The 20,756-nt window shown below is 44.8% G+C and overlaps 1 protein-coding gene across 1 annotated transcript in view; it reads right to left on the bottom strand.

The window, feature by feature from the left end:
- The window catches only part of ABCA1 (ATP binding cassette subfamily A member 1), a 121,086-nt gene extending 101,146 nt beyond the window's left edge, over positions 1–19,940 (bottom strand). Inside the window, exons 1-2 of the mRNA XM_080940239.1 lie at positions 19,830–19,940; positions 4,570–4,735 (exon numbers count right to left, since the gene is read on the bottom strand). Coding sequence (XP_080796365.1) covers positions 4,570–4,635 — 66 coding nt within the window. The 5' untranslated portion in view covers positions 4,636–4,735; positions 19,830–19,940. The remainder of the gene's footprint in view (positions 1–4,569; positions 4,736–19,829) is intronic.
- Positions 19,941–20,756: the final 816 nt, after the last annotated feature.

Raw genomic sequence — 20,756 nt, 5'->3', positions numbered from 1 at the left:
CACATGCTTCCTGGCATTCCCACCACTCCAGCTACCTCAGTATCAAGACCCAGAGGATGGGGTCTCTTATGCTGTGGCTCCTTTCATGAACTCAACCGTTCATCCTTAAGTGAGGATCTATCTTCCAACTCATCTCCAGCCATTCTTTGTTCAGTGAGCCAGTGCCTCTGGCTTCTTTCTGTTCTCTCACCCCAAAATATAGCATCTCTGAGGTCTGAGCCCTCAATCTTCACATGCTAACACCACTGCTACCATTGTGGGGCTCCAGGCTTGAATGCTATGAGTGAAGTGCCTACTCAAGCCTGACTTCCACAGTTCGCTGCTTTACTCCTAACACTTCTGGATGTTGTAATGATATTTTTACTTGTGTGCTGATAACATTTCACATCCTCTTCCCTTGATAAGCTCTCCGATCCATTGGGGGTAGAAACAGAGCCTGTCTGGTTTGCCACTATAGGCCCGGCAGAATCTCCAACAAGTGATGGATGCTCAGCAAACATTTATCGAGGTAAACAACAAACAGGGGCTTGTTCTAGCATCCTTCATCTCTAGAAAAGGAAACCAAAGCTCTGGAGAATACGGAGGCACAGGACTGGCCAGGCTGGGGTGAGACCGTCAACCGAGTTTACTGAGCTGGAACTAAGGACAGGAAGAAATGTCCCCGGATTTGGGAACAGAAAAGGGAAGTGGAGTCCCCACACACTGTGACAGTCTCAAACTACTCGGGAAGCAGGAGTCCTAATTGTCGTCATGTTCATTCCAGACTGTCCTAACAGTAGTCTTCCAAGTTACCGAAGAGTTAGGGTTTGCTGTTTCTTTTAAAGGTAAAGACAAGAGAGCCCATTTGGCCACCTCCCACTGTCCCTGCTGTTTCGCAGAGACCTTGGCCTCTGGATCAAGCCCAAAGCCAGAGGAAGACCCTGATATCCTAAAGTCCACCCTCTTTCCTGTCCCAAGCACTGTTTGCATAGTGTAACTGCTGCCCACACACAAGCTGACTGGTACTTTGGACCCAAACTGAACTTTGGACCCTTTTGCAACTCCATTCAAGGTATTCTCTGCCCAAGAGAAACACTGGAAAACTAACTCTGAAAAGTGGACCCCATGAGTCTGCACAATAGAAGGACAGAAGGCCCATAGCATCATCTGCAAACAAGGACTCAGAGTAATACTGCCTTCAGCTGGGGTTCCTCAGTTCTGAGCTTTTGCATAGTCTTTTTAGTTCTCCTAATGCTCTAAGACTTTCAAACAACAGACCAGCAACACACTCACCACTCAGCAGGCAAACTCTTATTATACACGTCCAAACACTCTGAGTTAAGAAAATGCCAGCAAAGGCTCACACAAGTTTCCATCTCCCCCTACCCCCCCCCCAAAAAAATAGCTGGATGGTTGGATGGATTAGACAGATGGATTAGACCTTCTCAGCTGTTGCTGAAGATAAAGCAAAACTAACTTTTAAAGGCCCAACCCATAAGGATGCCAGGAGATAGGTTCTGACATTACTTCAGGAGTGAGCCTGTGTCCAATAGGTACTGACATTACCTCAGGAGTAAGTGAGCCTGTGCCTGTCAAAGCCCCATCTTCAACAACTGTAAAAGAGCCAGGCCAGATCTTGGCAACACCTGTTCTGCTCATGAAGTATCTATGCCTGGAAATCAACTATGTTTCTTTCTGATTTCCCAAAATGGATTTACTTTAGCAATCAGGAAGGGAGATGACTCAGACAAGCTGGGAAGCAGTGATGTACCCTACAAAGGCCACCTGTGTCCAAGGACTGTGTCCCTAATTTCCCACGTCAACAAGAACTCTTCGGTAAATTGTGTTGGGCTAAATCTGCCTATCTTTCTAATCCTCATAATTTCAAACTTGAGTAAGCCTAATGGAAATACAGCACTGAGCAAGAAGCAGCAAGATCAAGTCCAGTGAAGACTGGCTCCTGACTCCTCCTTGCTGGGCACAGGACCCCATACCCTAACTCTTCCTCCTTCCTCAAGCTTGGCGCTGCTATGTGGCTGCAAAAGACTGGAAAGGGAGTAGCCACTGAGAACTGGAGTGAGGAGGCCTCAGCTTCTGGTCCCAGATTAGCATTTCCTTGACTGAACTAGAGGATCTCATCTATACTTGGTGCCACAGTTTCCCCATCTGTAAATGTGATGTTTGGAGCATGCTCCTTCAAGACCTGCTTTTCACTGCTGAAGTGATGCTTCTTTCTGTAACTCATGAATGCACCCATCAAAGCAGAGACAATTTCCCATCAGGAAGAAAAGTAACATATGGAGGACAGGCAGGAAATATCAACCAAAGTACTAAGGCAAATGTAACAGACTTAGGAACATCAAGATCAAGAAATGGTTGTGAGGTTACAGGAGGTAGGTAAGAGAAAAGTCAGAACTGTCAAGATTTGTTGATAAAGAATTTTTTAAAAAAATTATACCATTAAAAGTGATGTAAGACTGGGTATGGTGGCACACACCTCTAATCCCAGCACTAGAAAGGAGAAGGCAGAAGGGCCAGTTCAAAGGCAGCCTTATCTGGTGAGTTCCAGGACAGCCTGGATACCTGAAACCTGGTCTCAAAAAGAGCAATAAATAAATGGCAGTCTCATATAGTAGCTATTTGTGTGACATAGTTTAACATACTACTGTTGGCATCAGACTATTGGCAGTCAGACGTTACCAGTGCAGACCTCTGGAAAACTCCTTAGCCTCTCTAGCCATCAAATCTGTTATCTGTACCATAAGGAGAAACACTACCATCATGGGGTTTAAGAACAACCTTTGTTAACTGTTTGGTTCAGTGGTAAAGCTCTGGTCTAGCATGTCCAAGGCCCTGTAGTCAACCTACAGCAATTATAAAATTATATATAAATAACACATTATGTGCCTAGCTCATAGAAGCACATTCTAATTATCCTCTTTTATTATAACGTAGCAATGTGCATTATATTATTGCTAACAACAATTGACATAGAGATTCTAGTCATTATTCTCTACTAGTGACCTTGAATTCAAGAATTCAAGTTCTTCATTTGTAATATTAAAAGCTCAAGTGAAACTGGAAATGTGTTCTCTCTCTCTCTCTCTCTCTCTCTCTCTCTCTCTCTCTCTCTCTCTGTGTGTGTGTGTGTGTGTGTGTGTGTGTGTGTGTGTGTTCGCATGCACATTCAAAGGATTATACCTGGGTTCTCCATGAAGATTCTAAACTTTCTGTGTTTCCACTTCAATGATCATCTGAACAAATTCTGGTACACCTATCTGAATTTACTCACTTTGGCATAAACTGCACCATGAATGGTCAAAGCTCAGGTTTATATTAGTGGATGCAGCCGTGTGACCAAGACAGTCTGCTGCTGGTACTGAACCAAAGGAAGACCAGACAGTATTAATGGATGTTGCCCACATAGAAACATGGATAAAGAACTAAATCACTCACACAGAGTAAAACAGACCAGTCAAATTTAAAATGGCCAGCACTGGACCATCTACCATCATTTGGATTTCAGCTAAACAAGGTCAGCTTTCTTACTTCACCTAAGGTGATCATTTGAATTGCAGTGTTTCTTCAGCTGTATTTGCTTTGACTTGTAAATCCGTATGGGACCTATGGTTTTATCATCAGGGTTCTAATCTTTCTACTTACCTATTTAAGTCATCTTATAATAAAGACCATCAGTGAGCAACAGGGTACCTCAGTATGCGTGTTCTCTTATAGAAGATCTCCAGGTACTCTTCTACTTCGAGAAAACACTAAATTAAACTCTCTTCAGAGCTCACTAGTCCTTTTTTGACCTTCCGAAGATTAGTTTGGTTACAGACGGGTTGAACTTCATTAAGATAACAAGTGAAGACACAGATTGTGATCCAAGAAAAAGTACAGGACAGGAAGCAAGTTTAGAAGGAAGCTTCAGAGACATGTAGCTAGACGCGAAGACTCAGAATGGTCAAAAATAAAGGCACCACACGGAGGGCTGCCCTAAACCTCAGGGAGCTCACCTTGCTCTAGAGCCTTCAGTCTTCCACAGAAAATGACGTTCGCCTATGAAGTGATGGTGGGCCCGTTGAGTACTCAAAGACTGACCCACATAGGAAGTGAATGGCTTAGACGCCTCCACAGAAATGACAAGTCTCAGTAACTATAATCTTCCAGGCTGAGTCTAAGCTGAAGAAGTCTCAATGCCAAGATGGCTAGGCACATCTCTAAGACCTGTTTTAATATTTCACTTTACAGAAACACTGGGGGCCTACAGAGAGTGCTTGTGGGTGGCTCCAAGTAGCTACCAGAAATTCAGTGAAAAGAGATAGTGAGATGATTGGGGGTCATTTTCTACCAGGTTGCCTAGGTCACAACCCATACCAGAAACCAGCACAAACCCAAGCTACGATTTCTACCAGACTGAACACCTTCCCCCCATGCTAAACCATGGGGTCACATCAGAGCCACAAGTGCCGGACTCATCCAGTAGCCACCATGTGAAAACCAAGAGCACACCCTTCCCTCCCTCTCCGAACCCCAGCCCGGCCCCATGGAGAGAGCAAGCAAGAACCCCGCAGAGAAACCCAGGCTTACTGTTTGTCTTCTTCGAAACGTCAGATTCTTCCACAACAGCAGCCTTAACTGAGGCCAACAAGCCATGTTACCTCTGCCAGCACCCACAGCGACCTGCGTGTGTGGTTTGAAAGCCCTGGAGGAAGCAGCTAGCGCACAAAGCTGTGACGCCGTGGCTGGTCATTAACTGAAAGACAAAACAAGAAGAGAGAGAGAGCTGTCAATCACAATTTTGAAGCCCTATGCCGAAGAGACTTGTGGCTCCAGCCCTCTCACCAGACACCTCTAACGGCCTGCTGGCTCCGCCAAAAGATCACGAGTCCTGGACTGACAACCCCCAGAATCTCCAGCAGACAGAGCTTCCAGGACACTTCCTGGCTATAGGCTGGCAGCTCGATGCAATCAATGGTCCTAGTCATGTGAGCACCAGTGAAGTGATCATTTAAGAATAAAAAATGTCTGTGACAACAAATTTGAGAGAGTAACTTTCCCTGGCCACAACAGCGGTCAGACATGGCATCCTAGAGTTCCAGAGGCATGCCTGCCTTCCCTACTAATATATGTATCCTACCAGAAACCGCCAGCAGCATTTATAAATTCTCCATGATCCCCAGAGTGTCTGGTGATATTCCTGAACATTCACTACAGACAATGTTTTCTTCTGGTCACAAAGCTAGGCCCTTTAAGTGATAGATGGCATCATTAGCCAGGCAGTTTCCCCAGGTAGAAAGCTGAGGATTGTCTTAGACAACTATGAGTAAGCACCAAAGCAGTTTCATGAACACCTGGCTTCCGTGTGACATGGACAAAGCTAGTGTTGTGTCTCTGTGGAAAGAAAACAGTGTCCCACAGGGAAGGGAGCCTGCCAAGGCCTGATCCCGGCAGGGCACCTGTAAGCATGGCAGGCTCCTACAGTTGGGACATACGGAGCACACTTCTGAACACACGGCTGCTTCTCCCTGGAGGACCGTTCGCCATCCTAGAGATTTGTGAGAAGACTCGGTGTGTCCTCCTTACCCAGGGTCCTTCTACCCACTACCCAGCTGCATTTTTCAATGCTGGAAAACTTCCAACAACTCTGCCTAAACAGAGCTAAGGAATAGGAAGAAACTGAAAACCGCCAGGAGGAAGGAGGGACATGTGGGTTATTAAAGCGGGTACCTGGCAATGGTTGCTGGTCACAAACCCTCAGCGGAGACCACTGCTATGAAATGACGCCTAGTGACTGTGGCTTCTAGTAGCCTTCTAAGAGACAAAACTAGAAAGTGCACTCAAAACCCATGATTTCAATCCATGTACGGGAGGTTTCTGATAGGATTTTAGGTCCCAGTGATACCCTTTTGTTCCCTAATACCAAAGGACTAAGATTAAAAATTTCCAGGAAAGAAGGAAAAAGAAAACAAAATCAACATGTTCAGAAAATTGGATGGCCTATAATAGCTAATTCTAGTTCATCTATTAATGATGTAATAAATCAGAAACTCTATGATAATTAAACCCTAAAGCCTTCTTTATTGCTGCTCAGCAAACCCAGAAAGGGCACAGACTGCCCACAGTTCCTTAGTGCATAAATAAGATGACGTAGTCCAACAGCAAGAGGAAGACCTAGCCAGTACCATTCGGCTTGCAGGTCCCTGTTAAGAGATGCCAACTGTACTCAGCACTGACAGGGAGGTGACCAAATAGTTCTTAAGTAGCACTTAAGATATTAAAGAATTATTAACCCGAATTTTCTCCAGTGAAATCCGCTTTCCAGGAACCACCAGGTTGATTTATAGGGTACAGAAATTTTCTCAGAGCTCTTTGTAAAATGGAAGAAATCCGAAATACAATAAACATACTGTAACAACAGGGAAACAAAGCATCAGAATGAACCGTGGTAGGAACTAGCCCCCAGATGCCCAATGGTGATCCTAGGACAAGGTCTCTGGGCTGCAAGTTCCTCATTCCGATAGGGGGCAGTGGTGTCTCCCCTGTGTGGTGTTCTACAGTATTAAATGAGGTGATGGAAATAAATTAGGAGCCCTAGGTTCCCATCTCCCACCACACCAGCTGCAGGATCGCCTGCTGGTACCCTCCAGCAGAGTAAAGGCTGACAGTCTCTAGTGTCAGGAAAGTGAGGAGTGAGGTGGGTAAAGTAGGAAAGACAAGCTCTGAATAGCTTAGGGTTGCTCTCTGGGGCCAAATTCATATCTGGTATTGTTTCCTGACTCCTGAGCAGAGACATTTGGTTAAGTGCAGAACCCCACACAGCGCTTATAAGATGAGAGAAGAGAATACAGCCCTGCAGAGGGCCCTTGGGTGAGAAGAAAAACTGAGTTCTCTTGGAGGACATTTTCCTAGAAGTTGATGAGTTTCTGAGTCTCTGAAACCAGTTTCAGACTCCAGGTTTCTCGGGGACATGGCACAGATGTCATGAGACTAGAGGAAAAGTTCTTCTCTGGCTCTGAGAAGGCAAATCGGTGACATTGCAGCCCATTCCTCCTGGATAATTCTCATCTGTATCTCCATCTCTGAATACAGAGCTCCATGCTGAGGGCAACTTTACCCAAAGTGAGGGGGAAATGCCCGAGTCCTTCCATCCAGGCAACAAAAGCCAACGGGACATTTCCACATCAGTTTTCCAAGGAAGTGAACAAACAAACCTCAAACAGCATGGGGGGAGGAGGGAGGCAGTCCTGTGCACTAGATTTCTCAATGTTTTGAAGCACTTGCTCCTGCCCCTACATGAATTTCCAGGCACTGGCTGGAAGGGCTCCCACTTTAGACTCTTCACCAATCAAGAGCCCGCTCTCGTCTGGATCTGCATGACTGGAGTAGCAACTGCAAATTAGCCTCCTTGGCTCTAGGCTCACCCATTCTCCTCCCTTTGACACAAGAGCACCCAGATTATTTGACTAAAACCAGATTATCTAAATAAGGTGCAAGCCAACCCTTCACTGCCTTCTTACCACTCTGGATGGAGTCCTCACCAAGGTTTACTCAACTTCCCTGGTGGGCCTCCAGCAACTATCATCTCCTCTCACCTACTTGGCCATTCCCTGGAAGACTCACATGCTAGGGACATGCTGCCCTCAGTTTCTCCTATGCCTAGGACTGCACTGTCCTGTTTCTTTGCCCAGAACAACACTTTCTACATAACCATGAGCCTGCCTAATTCCTCCATAATTCTGGGCCTCCACCGAGCTGCTACTAGCTCTCTGTCTGTCCCCTTCTGAGTTGGGACAACAGTATTCCTGATCCTCCATCTCTTTTGTCTCTAGCAAACAAATAAATCAGTACCGGCTTGTTGGAAGCACTTAGGGGATATGGCCTCAATTAAGGTTTTAAAATATAGCCATGAAAAGCAGGGTCTCAAAATTCAAGGGTGATGATATCCTTGGGCCTATAGTAACTGATTTCTCAAGCTTGATTAACTGTTTGGCAATTTGTCCCCAGGGAGGGTGCCCTGTGTTCAGTTGCTTCAACAGCAAGCTCAAAAGAATCACAAAGGACTCCAAAGCTTCCCTAGTGACTCTTCAGGCATCCTGGGATGCTTAAGTGAATCTAAGTCTACTCTGTATACGCCTTGGGTTTAGCCAAGGACCACACAGACCTCCCAAAACCACTGGGGTCATGGAATTGGCTCTCTGCCAAGATTCATGTTCAAGGCCTTGGAGCAATCTCTCCAATTCTCCAAATTAGTCTCACTTATCAATCTGATCATTTCTACATCCCAACCTTGATTTGTACAAGACGGATCCGGATGAAGTGACTGCTCTAATCTTCCACCAATTTGTTTAGCAATTTTTACTTCAAATGCCACAGGCAGTTGGAAGGCTTTAGAGTCTACAGAAGACAAAAGTCTGCTAAAAACATAACCATCCTGAATATGCAAAGGTGCTTATGTCAGTACTTATAGGGAAATGCAAATTAAAAACACACACTAAACCTAACTTTAGAAGCATTAGCAAGTGTGTGGAGTAATCAAACTCAATACACTGACTTGAGGAACATAAGTTACAAGAACCGCTTTGGAAAAATGTAGCAGTTTCTTATAAAGTTATATATTCAGTCATGAAATGATCTGATTGCCCCACCCCATTTTACCCAAAAGAAGTGAGAGCAAAAGGCCACACAACGGCATATGAAAATATTTATAGAGACTTTATATAGAAAAGCCAGTTGAAAACAACCAAATGTCCATCAACAAGCAAATAAACAAAAATGGAGTATTGCTGAGCAATAAAAATGTACCCATAATTGACACATACAAGACACACAAATATCAGCAGCTGTGTGCTCAGAGAACTGACAGAGGAGACAACTATACAGTATCTGAGTTACGCTAAGCAGTATGAAAAAAATGAAGACTGGTTGTCAAAGGTTATAGGTGAAGAGGAGACAAGTCCACAAAGGAACACGCATAACTCAATAATGGGAAAGTGCTTGGAGTCACACCATTTATACCATTGTGTACATCTGGGAAAAGCCTAACTATATACTTTAGAAGGGTAAATTTTTCTGAATGTAAATCATACACCAATAAGCCCAACACCAAAGAGCCTCTTTCTATTATAATATCTAACATACCCCAAGAGTCCAACTATGCCTTAGACCCAAGGATCGTATAATATAAGGCCTGATTATAGTAAGATTCCCTGAGAGGGGGTATAGTAGGTAAACACAAAATCATTACTTGGTAATTCAGCCAAACAACTTCATCCTCAACTCTGCCAGGTTCCCATTAACCACAACAAATATCTAGTGGGTGCCTGTCACTAGCAATGTGCTGAAGGCCCTTAAGACTTAGTGGAGAATAAAAAAGGCATAGATCCTATTCTCAGGCTTCCTCATCATAGGAGAGAGAGAGAGGGAAACGGCAACGTGCGAGGAGGCTCCCTCTCATAAAACGTCTCTAGAAGCCAGGCAGACTCTGAAACAAGCAAAAGAAAACACACACACACACACACACACACACACACACACTCAAACATGCACACACATGCATAGAGAGTGAGAGGGAGACAGAAAGAGTGAAAGAGAGAGGAGGCAGAAAAGTTCATAGGAAACATGGTGGGAAGGAAAAATGACAGCCCTAGTCACTTACTGCTGGGCTTACCACCCCCTTCTGGACCAGGTCATTTTGACCTTTTGAACTTGACAAATGTATCTCAAAGAGAGAGGAGACAAGAGACCTACTGAAAACAGAAAGAAGAAACACAGTAAAGGTAAAGTCAAAAAATGTATCCCCCTCAGTTCAGTCGGCATAGTAGAAAAAAACAAAACAAAGTAAAACAAGACCTTCTTCCCCAGACTACATCTACCCTGAAGCATTTCGTCTGCTGACAGGAATGTAGGACAGGGCCTGGCATGGTGGCACCACCTTTGTTCCCAGCACTCAGGAGGCAGAGGCAGCCAGCCTGGTCTACAGTACAAATTCCAGGACAACCAAGGATACATAGAGAGACTGTGTGTGTGTGTGTGTGTGTGTGTGTGTGTGTGTATGTGTGTGTGTGTGTGTGTGAGAGAGAGAGAGAGAGAGAGAGAGAGAGAGAGAGAGAGAGAGAGAGAGAGAGAGAGAGAGAGAGAGAGAGAGAGAGAGAGAGAGAGAGAGGTGGGGGGGGAGAGAGAGAGAAATGCAGGAAATAAATGCATGCCCACACTGTTACTAGAAACCACTTCTGTATAGGACCAAAAGGTTGGGCCTGTCTTGTCATGTTTCGTCCTGAAAGAATACAACCAGAGTTCCTGTGTTAGGCTCCATGATAGAGTCACTCAACCCATGACTAGCAATATCTGAGACAGTGTCTGTTTCCCAACAACGAAAGTCCCCACCCAAGCAGTGACCACCTAGTGTTATGTCTCACTGGAACTGAGAAGCTGATCCCAGTCTGTGTTCCATATGACAGCTGTACTTCTAGACTGAGTGCCTTGGGGTTTAGGAAATATCCCCCATCTTGACCATAGTCTCCTACGGTCTTACAGCCTGAGATGTTGGAGACCTCTAAAGCCAAATCACTTACCTACACTTAGGAGCTGGCACTCAGGTGGCTCTTAAATGACTTCTTTGAGTAAAGTCACATGCCTCTTCCTAGCAAGCTATTTCTCTTATGACTCTGTTTATTCTTCTGGATGCTTTTCTCTTTCCAGCTCCATCTATGTAGGTCAGAAACTTATCATGCAAACACAGCAACTAATTTTCATTTTCAAACAGTAATGGCTATATGACATCTATTCTCAAAAACTTTCAATAAATAAATATATGTGTTTCTCTATGCATCTGGGCCCTGCTTTGTTAAGACAACAGATTTCCTGTTAGCAGAAACCAGATACAAGGTAAAATTTCTGACCATAGCTTCAAGCCTGTCTTAATACAACTGTCTGTAGATTTCCTTTTCTTAGGGGAGGTAAAAATGGGCAAATAAAAACTGTAGCTGTGGTGTTTCATGGTGAGGCCATAAACTACAAAGCAGGGAAATTGGTCCAACTGTGGCAGATCTGCAAAGGCACTGAGATCAACTGATTGCACATCCATGAGATACTAATACAAAAACAAGAAACACAGATGAGGCTCCTGCCTCATTCCCAAAGGATTGTGCAAGGTCCCAAAATATCAGGGATGAAACCTGTAAGCCCAACAGAGTATGCTTGCAATAGAAAAGCCCTGTTCTCTAACAGCCTCTCAGAGCCTGTGTCTCTGGATCAGTAGCCATGTTCAGGGAGAAACCTAATGGAGTTTACCAAAGGCCAGGAGACCTGGCTGGCACAGGCTCACTGTACCCATGATTTCAGACCAGATGGGGTGCTGTGGGGTGGGAAGGATTGTGAGACATCCTATAATTTCTCCAAGGCTGGCCCACTAGCTTAATACATGCCTGATGCTAAGCTGATTGCCTTGATGTAGCTTCCCTGGCCTCCTGTCACAGGCTCACTACTCAGAAGCCACCCGTGTTACTGAATCCTTACTCAAACCAACAGGCACTCAGATATCCATCCCAGAAATGATGTCCCTACCTAAAAGTAACAGTCTGAGCAATGGATTTTATAAACACTTAACACTGAAATTAATAAAAATCAAAGAAGGCAAGAGGTCCTCAAGACAAAAATCAACCTCAAATAAATTAATTGATCCTGTCACTCCAGAAGAGTGTCACTATCTCAGAAGACACTGTAGACTACAGAAGCTTTGGGGGCCATCAATCCCAAAAATTAGAACTAGGGAGGCAGCAGGGTTCAAGATGCCAAATGCACTGATCGCACACCCTTATTCATAACAGTAAGGGTATAAACAGCTGCATGCATTTTCCCCCAACCTGGAACACACAGTCAGCTTCCAAGACAAAATTCTTGGCACATAGCTTCTTTTCTCTAAACAAGAGCTATAAAATAAAAAATAAAATGGAAAAACAAAAGCAGAAGTAAGGAAGGCATATTGTGCTCATCTGTAACTAGCCTTTGGGAAGCAATTGCTCCGTTGACAGTTCTATTCTACAAGAGATCCTAAAAGTCAAAAGCTGCCCCCATCGAGTCACTGATGGTTAGACAGTCAGTGACCCTACTTACCAACCTCAGACCCCCAGTGTTGCTATCAGCTAAACAAAGGGCCTTGGGACTTTTTAAAAAAATGATTAAAAGCCAGGCTTTTCCGAAAGCAGACCAACACAGAGCCCAAATCCTTGTCCCTCTGTAGTAAAATTAGGGGAAAGTTCTAACAAAATATTAGAAATCACCTCTCACCTCTCACTGATTTGCACTAAACATTCTTCAAAGGACGAATTTAGCAAACAATACAAACATTTGCTCTCTCCCTGGTCAAGGGGATACAGCACAGACGGAAATGAACCTTCTTACTGTAGAAACCAATCTGCCCTCATGACTGACTTGTCATAAAGAGAAAGGTAAAGAATCTTCAACTGTGGTCAAAATGCTAGAGTAAGAGGTATTTTGGCAAGGGCCTAGTGCATTCCTTTACCCTGAAAACAGGCTACCTGCAAGCCCCCCATTTGCAGACAAATTTGACTGGATAATATTTCCCATTGCCCTGTTGTTCTCTGGTGGTTTGCCAAGAACATCTTGGGAGCCGTGGTTCAGTGGCATATTATTTAGTAACAGTCATCCTATCTACCTCACATCACTGAAGGATGCTCTGGTACAGCACAGAAAAGGGTGTTGGAGTCAGAGAATATTCACTGGCTGTGGAACCCTAAAGATTCCGACGTCCTGCCTCCTCTGCACAAATCAGAGCTAACTGTATATAAAACATTTATCTAGTTCCTGGAACAAAGTAAGCACAGTATATACTGCTATTGTACTGAGTGCTACCCACTTCACAGAGTGCAGCTTTCATCCAGGGTGGGGCTGAGAGTGGGCAGACAATTAAAGAAATCTCTCCCCTCTCCATCCACAGAGAGAATACCATTTCCTCCCATGGCCCTTCCAGAGAATGGAGCTCTCTCCAATGCCCAGACCACTGAGAAAAGTGAAGCTTACCTGGGCATCCTTGGTAGCAAGCACTTAAGGATATCAAGGTTTTGCCATAAAATCCTCTTCTGGGTTCTCACACTGTCTGTCATCTAGCCGTTTTCTGTAGCCCACGGCCACTTACCAACAAGTCCTGCCTAAGGTTTCCTCTGTCCCATGTCATCCAACTTCTAAATCTTATTTTACAAGCCTGGGCTTCAGTCCTGCACCTCTTTTCAGATGTACCTATTCTCTTCCCCAGTTGCTGGCTTAGCAAGTGCACCCTGCTGAACAAGTTGTTTAAATGACCCAAAGCCAAGGCACCATTTCCAGCTGTGTTAAAAAGCAAACAACAGAACTCCTGTGAATATACCAGCTGAAAAGGAGACCTTCCCTGGGGAGCTCATCCCAAAATACAAAACTCCTGCTCAAGAGACCCAGCTCTAAACCCACAGGTTCAAGTCAAAGGCTTAAGGACTAAACACAGCTTTTCTACCTCAACTTTACTGCCTTCCTTTTTACCAAAGGCCAAACAGAACTCTCATCCAGGGCCAGCTTAGAGATCAGGTGACTGGCACTAGGACCCTTTTCCAGACTGACCTTTCACCAGCCAGCTCCTGAAGCAAGGCAAGCAGATGCCATGTCCCAACCAAGTCAGCTTTGCAGGGCAGCGAGTGCCAACTAACTAGATAACTGAGAATTTCCCTAGGCTGAGGCACAGAGGCGGAGTCCTTCCCTGCAGTCTGACACCTCCACAAAAAGACCAACAAGCCACTTTACCTAGACAAAGGGGAGGAGAGAGAGAGAGAGAGAGAGAGAGAGAGAGAGAGAGAGAGAGAGAGAGAGAGAGAGAGAGAGAGAGAGAGAGAGGAGTAAGACCACAATTGGTTCTGAAAAACAAAACCGGAAGGGTGTGTCCGCTTTTTGTTTTTCAGTATTGACGATTTGAACACTATTATTTGAGGTTTGGGAGGATCCTGCAAAAAAGAAAAATCATCTCAGATATGTCCAGTATTATCAAAATTCTAAGTGTTCCTTTCTTTAAAAGCGGCTCTGTTATTAAGATTCCACAAATCAAATATTCAGAGTAGAAAAGGAAAAGTATTCTGGGGAAAATGGAACTCAACTACTGGGTGGGATTTTGGCAGACTCATTTAAAAAATAAAAAAGACAAATTTTATGGTGCCATTTTAAAAGTCACACACTCCAGCCTCCAAACAGCAATGTACTAAGTGACTACATCAGGTGAGACCCAGGGGGAGCTCCATCTGAGGACAGTGTTGGTCTCTAATTTCCACTCGTTCTCCTTAAGGAAAGCCACCAAAAACCAAACAAACAAAGCCATGGCTCCTCAGCAGGGGAGAGCCCTCTGATCACATGAAGTGTGGCCTGCACTGCAGAAGGGGAAAGGCAGGACTGCCATTAAATTTGCAGATCCCCATGGTACTAATAACTCAATAAACACAACCTGACCAAAGGCTGGCTTTATGTTAAATTCAAGGTCCCACTACGACTAATACCATTGCTAACTAGTGTATAAAATACACCTGCCTCAGATCACAATTAACACCAACCAAACTTGTATCAGGATTTTACACTTTTGCATAAAGAAAACATCACCTCGAAGACCCTCAGCATCCAGCAGTTCTGTAAAAATTTCCTTATCATTTGAACTTAAAGCTAAAGGACACTTTGTCTTTGGGAGAGCAAGAAGAATCCCAGTTGAAAAACCCCTTATGATTCAAACTGGTCCAACAGAGGTAAATAAATGAGATCAGGCCAACATTTGAGAATTCAGTGTCTGCTTAAGCCTTTTGTGTATACAATTTCTCCTTATTCTTCTAAAGGGCATTTTTACTCTGAATTCTGGAAGAAAAGCCATCCAGGATCAAGGAAGCAAAAGAGTAAAAATTTAATTTCCAATTAATGACTGCTTAGAGAGTGGATTTAGGCAAGGAACCCTACTGTTCTGGAACACAAAACAAAGGAACGGTCTTTCTTATGACAAGTCTAGAATAAATGATGTTAAAAACAAAAAAACTGGAGAGATGGCTCAGTGGGTAAGAGCACAGATTGCTCTTGCAGAGACCTGGGTTTGATTCTCAGCAATCACATGATGGCTCATAGCCATCCCTAACCCCAAATCGACAGAATCCAAGGTCCTCTTCTGATTCTAAAGGGACCAAGTAGGTACATGGTGCACAGACACACATGCAGGCAAAACACACAAAAATGAATAAATCTAATATTTAAAAATTTAATAAATATTTTTTAAAAACCCTGCCAGGGCCTAACTTAATGTACCCAAAAGCCAAAGAAATACAACCCAGTAGGCAAAAGAAAGGCCTGCCCCTGCTCCCAACATACAAAACTGTTCATCCACTTCCTCATACACGGATGGAAAGGGGTACAGCCTTCACTCTGGGAACCAGTATCTACCTGCTTACAGGAGCACAGAGGAGTGAATTTTCCTAACACTTTTAAAAAGTGTCCTAGAGGAGGTGGCTAAATTAAACTCTGAATGTCTTTTCAAGGCCCGTGTGCTAGAGGTATGGTCAGAGTTTTGTAATTGGGAGGTAGTAAAACCTTCAGTGGAGCCCGGCATCCTTTATCATCTACTTACCCACGGACAGACACTGAGGCTAAACCATTCCTTACTCCTGTGTGGCCTCAGTTCTTGGCAATGACACACAAAACACTGTACATTTTAAAACACATACCTAAATAGTATGAAAACCAGAAAGAATGCACGCGAGGCTATTGTACTTTTGAAGGTGTTTAAACCTCTAAATTACCTACTGAGTTTTCTCATGCTTATCCATAGGAACATAGTAATGAATAACTCAAAACAGTTAAACGGAGCAGCATAGGGTATTGTCTCGGATCCCAGCTGCCTCACAGAGGGAAGTGGAAGTAGGTAAGTAGATCTGTTTGTTCTCCCTGAGTCATCAAACCTAAATAATCCAAACACCACTGAGATCCATCAATGTACCATGGTGACGTCCACGGCCACATCGTTTTCTAACACTTCTCTGAAAATGTCTCATTTGCTGGAGTCGTTTTGAAGCACAGAAGTGAGTGGCACCCAGCCCCTCAGCTGACAGGTTCACGTTAGTATTCGTCAGTCCCCACATTAGAGAGACATATTACGTGCAAGGGGAAAACAGGGTCAAAGACCTCTCTTTAGAGAAGCATGCATGCCCCAGAAAGACAAATGGTGGCTATAACTTTGGAACCTAAGCATGAGCTTGGGGGTCAGCTCCTATGAAGTGCAGAATCGGGGGGAGTCGTGAGTCCTGGAGGATAACATTCTTTCTGTCTGGTCTTCAAGTTTGCAGTCTCCTTGTTTTAGAAAACAGATGTGATGTCCCCACCGTCAACAATAAACAGACATGTTGCTTTTGTATGGCTCATGTCCAACAGAGTATGGGGTAGTTTAAGATCTGCCTGCAGAAACCATTTCATGTTTGAGGCTGTGGCTCCAATGTCTCGTATGATTAAAGTACACTGCTTGGCCCCACTACTGTCAGAAAGTACTCTGAGGCCACACATTATACACAATTAATTCCGAGGCAAGAGTATCACATTCATTTAAAACCAAGTTTTGGTCTTGTTTTTAGATGAGAACTGAACGACTGTTACTGCCCAAGGTTGTTGGTTGCTGCAACCAAATTCTCTTCCAGAAAAAAAACTTGACTGACCACCCCAGAACGAAAATGGAAATATGATATGGGCCCAAGTTTCCAACAAGAATGATAGCAAGTGAATACACAGAAAATTCCCTTTCACACCATCTGAAACCGTACCAGTGTCTCAATGTCACAGTTAAAGACTTCTGGAATTAAATTCAAATTTCAAACCAGTCACTTGGAAAATGGAGAGCCAAAGACCAGTTAGCCTCCAGCTTCTTAATCCGTAAAATACAAACGAGGTCTGGAGATTGTCTGAGAAACACTGGGAACAGCGTCGGGTGAGGACCGTCTACGAAGACACAAACACGTCTGTAACTCGTATGCAAGGAATTTTCACTCCCAAGAGTAAAGGCTGTCTCCAATTTTTTTCATGCAAGTGCTCTCCCAGTACAAGTAAATCAAACAAGTATTAACACTGATCTTTTAAAATTCTGATGTCAGAATAACTGACCATAAGTACTTTATAAGTCCATTATTTAACATCTAGACCATCTATGAAAATGTATTCATACTTGAATGTTTAAGAAATGCCAGAGAATGTGCTTATGTAGTATTTTCTAAAAATCCACAAAGTTCCTAATTTAAGAGTTTAAAGGAATGTCCGTTTAACTATCTTAGAAACTAAAAATAATCTTAAAAAAAAAAAGCAAAGATCTAACCATTTTTCAGTCACTACACTAGTTTATGAGGTGAAAAACAATGCCTAAGGAGAAAAAAAAAAACATAAACGCACAAACGTTCCAGCTCCTCTCACATATGTAAGGTAGCAACACATAGCTGAGTGGCTAAGTTTCATTCATTTTTAATAGTGTTTGTATTGGGGCTTCCATGAGCAGAGGTGCAAAACCAACAGGCCCCAGTCACCCTTTCCAATTTCAGACCAACTCACAGTCTCCCGTGAACCAAGAGCACATTCCCAATCAAGATGCACCCGAGGTCTGTAACAGGCCTGCCTTTAAGTGCTAATAGATTAATTCATCTTCAGACAGATAACCAAGTTACCACCAGGGAGTCGTCCCGAACACCAGTGACTTTTACAATGGGACACTTATTCTACGATAGCAATGTTTGCTCCAAGAAGGTACTGTGAGCATTGTGCTGCTGAAATGCTCTTCTCTCATGACAGATTCACCTTGTTCTCACACAGATAATGATCAACTCTGTGCATTACATGGTTTCAAAAAGAAATCCATTTTAATGACTTGTGACAGTGCTAAGGGAACGACAAGCTTACAGCAGGAACCATAATTTATCATTATTATTTTATATAGTATTGAACTACCCACGGGAATATTCCCTATGCTGTCTATACCTCCTCTGATGTGGGGCAAGTTTTTTGCAAATAATCGAACAGCAATACACTGTCCTTCTGTCTGCATTAGTAATTTTTTTTAAAGAAATAAGCTGAAAGAAAAGGAGAGATGATAAACAAGTGCTTTTTAATTGGCATTTATGTCTGGGAGAGCATCAGTACTTAGGTCTGGGTTCCGGGCTATGACTAAGCGGTAAGTAAGATGTGCCTTCTAGCTGCAGGCATGTGTCAGGTGTGCGTTGTGGGAGGATCGAACCACAGAAAGAAAGTGGTGTACCCCGTCTCTTCAAGGAAGTTTCCTGTTGTTTTGCTTTGCTTTGCTTCTGCGGTTGATGGTGCTAGAACCCAAGATCTCATACAAGGAGACACTCTCCCGTTGACCAGCATCTTAAATCAGGAACGGTTCCTTTTGTTTAAATATCTGTCTTTTATTATACCTTTATTCTGCACACTTCCTTAGAGGGATGTCACAGTAAACTCTCGTTTTCTGTTTAATGGAGATGCAGCAAAGGAGACAGACCAATTATTTCTAGTGACAAATACTTAGTTTTCCCACACAAATAAACACACAAAACAAACAACCAAAAAAGAAAAAAGAAAAAAACCCAAAAACTCTTTAATAAGTATTTCCTTTCCAGAGGTTAAGTGCAGAAAAAAAAAGAAAAAAACAGGCACCTACCCACAAGCCTGTCATCAGTGAACACCCCCAAGAACCGTGCCTCGTTTATCAACGGCTTTGGAGTCAAAAAGCAAAAAAGAAAAAAACAACAACAACGTAGACTGGCTTTCCCGGACCTCGCGGTTCCTCCCAGTTTGGAAACACCAGTTTTGACCAGATTCACCATGAAGCCAAGGACTACAGACTCTCACACTGCACCGGGCCATACCTAGACTACCCTGCCAGGAGGCGCTGCGGGCCAGTCTCCAGGGGCCACCCGCAGGCCTCCCAGCCCCCACCCCCTGGCGGCGGAGCCGGGCCCAGCACCCGATCTGCGAGTTCTGCGCTGCCCGCTGGGGTTACTTGCGGTCATTCGCCTGCACAATCTAGCCCCAGCTTCTCTGTCGGTGCTCGGCCCCGTAGTCTCCCAAAGGGACAACTAGCAAACGGTAGGAAGATGAACCAGGGGATAAGGGTGAATTGGGCACCCCAGTTTCGGGTTTTTGCAGACTCTCTTAAGTTTTCTGTCTTCAGAGGGAATAAAAGTGGTCTCCGACTTTGCACCAGGGGATGCAGCGCTCCAGAGTGCAGGAAGCCTGTGGGCAGGACCCCCGAGTCGAACAAAGCCCGAGAACTCAAGCACGCAATAACACAAAAGATCCCGTTTAGGACGCTTCCTACCACAGTTCTTTGGAAACAAGGACACGCCGCCCCAGTCCCAGGGAGAGGACTTCCAAGCCAGAGGCTAACACAAAACAGTTAAATAATGGAGTGGGAACTCAGATGTGACACTTGTGGGCGAGGGCCTACCCGGTGCCAGACAAAGGGAGACTCTTTGTAAAGGGTCCTCATCTTCCTACCCCAGTGGTTGTGCCTCTAAGACGCCCAGGAACTTTGGCTCTCCCTGCGCTCAGAGGCGAGCCTCCAACGCCAGAGATGCTCTCCCTGGTCTTCGATTTGGGAAGACCCGTGTGCTACAGTTCTGCGTTCCAGGGTCGCCACGACTCGTCCCAGAGCATTCTTGCCCCATTTATGCCTCTCCTGTCCTATTTGCATCCCCAGAAATGGGGGATGTGAGAGTTCGAGTCCCCCCACCCCAAATCCCCAAAACGGAAAGGTTCCCAAAGCTTCCTGGGTCCCCGAAACAAAATGCCCAAGTCACTGGAGAACCTCTTACCTGTTTTCCACTTTGCTGTTTGCGTCTGTTTACCCCACCCCTTCACAAACCCTTCCAGAAATGGGAAGAAAAAGTGGGGAGGGGGGGACAGGGAGCAGAGCAGCTCCCCTAGCCGGCTGTGGCTGCGCGGGTCCCGCGGCGCACCCTGCCCAGCTTTGCGCTGCGCCGGAGAAAGAGAAGGGGTGCCGGTGCCGGCCCGCTCGCTCGCCCTCGGAATTACTGGTTTTTGCCGCGACTAGTTCCTTTTATAGATTCGGCTGTGCCGAGCGCCGGGGTTACTACCGGTCAAACGCTGTTCTCTCCCTTTTCCCCCGCCCCCTTCCCGGCCTCTGTTTATGTAGTTCAGTCACTCAGCAGAAAGCACGTGGAGCCATGGCCCGCCCCTTAAACCGGCGACAGTTCGCCGCGGCCAGCACCGGGGGCGCACGGTGCAGGCTTCGTGGGGTCCGCTTTCAGCTTTCACCGCTCCGGCCCTGACCTGCTAGCCTCGGAGGAACGGGAAACTCCAAGGGTTGAGCTGAGCCACAGACTCCGCATTCCCGGCAGAAGAGGGAAAGGACAAACGCTTCCTCTAAACTCTTCTTTCTGCAGTTGTTTGGGCTTTTGTGAGTGTTGCATTTTGAGTTTGTGTGTTTTGTTTTGTTTTGTTTGTGTATGTGTGTGTGTTTTGTCCTCCGTCTCTCCTCTTCCTCCCTCCCTCCCTCTCCCCCTTACTCCCTTTCTACTTTTGTTAGTTTACTTAGGCTCCAGGTTGGGAAGGAAAGCTGACCGCCCCCCACCCCCACCCCCGCCCCCCCATGCCAATCATTTTCTCTCTTCCTTCTCTTCCTTAAAAGTCCTGATTGAGGGGAGGGATGTGGAATGGACAACGTGAATATCAGCCTATTTTGGTTTCGGCCTCAAACCTTTGGTTTCCAAAAGATCTGC

The sequence above is a fragment of the Micromys minutus genome (genome assembly GCF_963924665.1).
Source record: "Micromys minutus genome assembly, chromosome: 28".
NCBI lineage: Eukaryota > Metazoa > Chordata > Mammalia > Rodentia > Muridae > Micromys > Micromys minutus.
The sequence above is the reverse complement of the archived record's forward strand: the minus strand, read 5'-3'. Positions and strand labels throughout refer to the sequence as shown.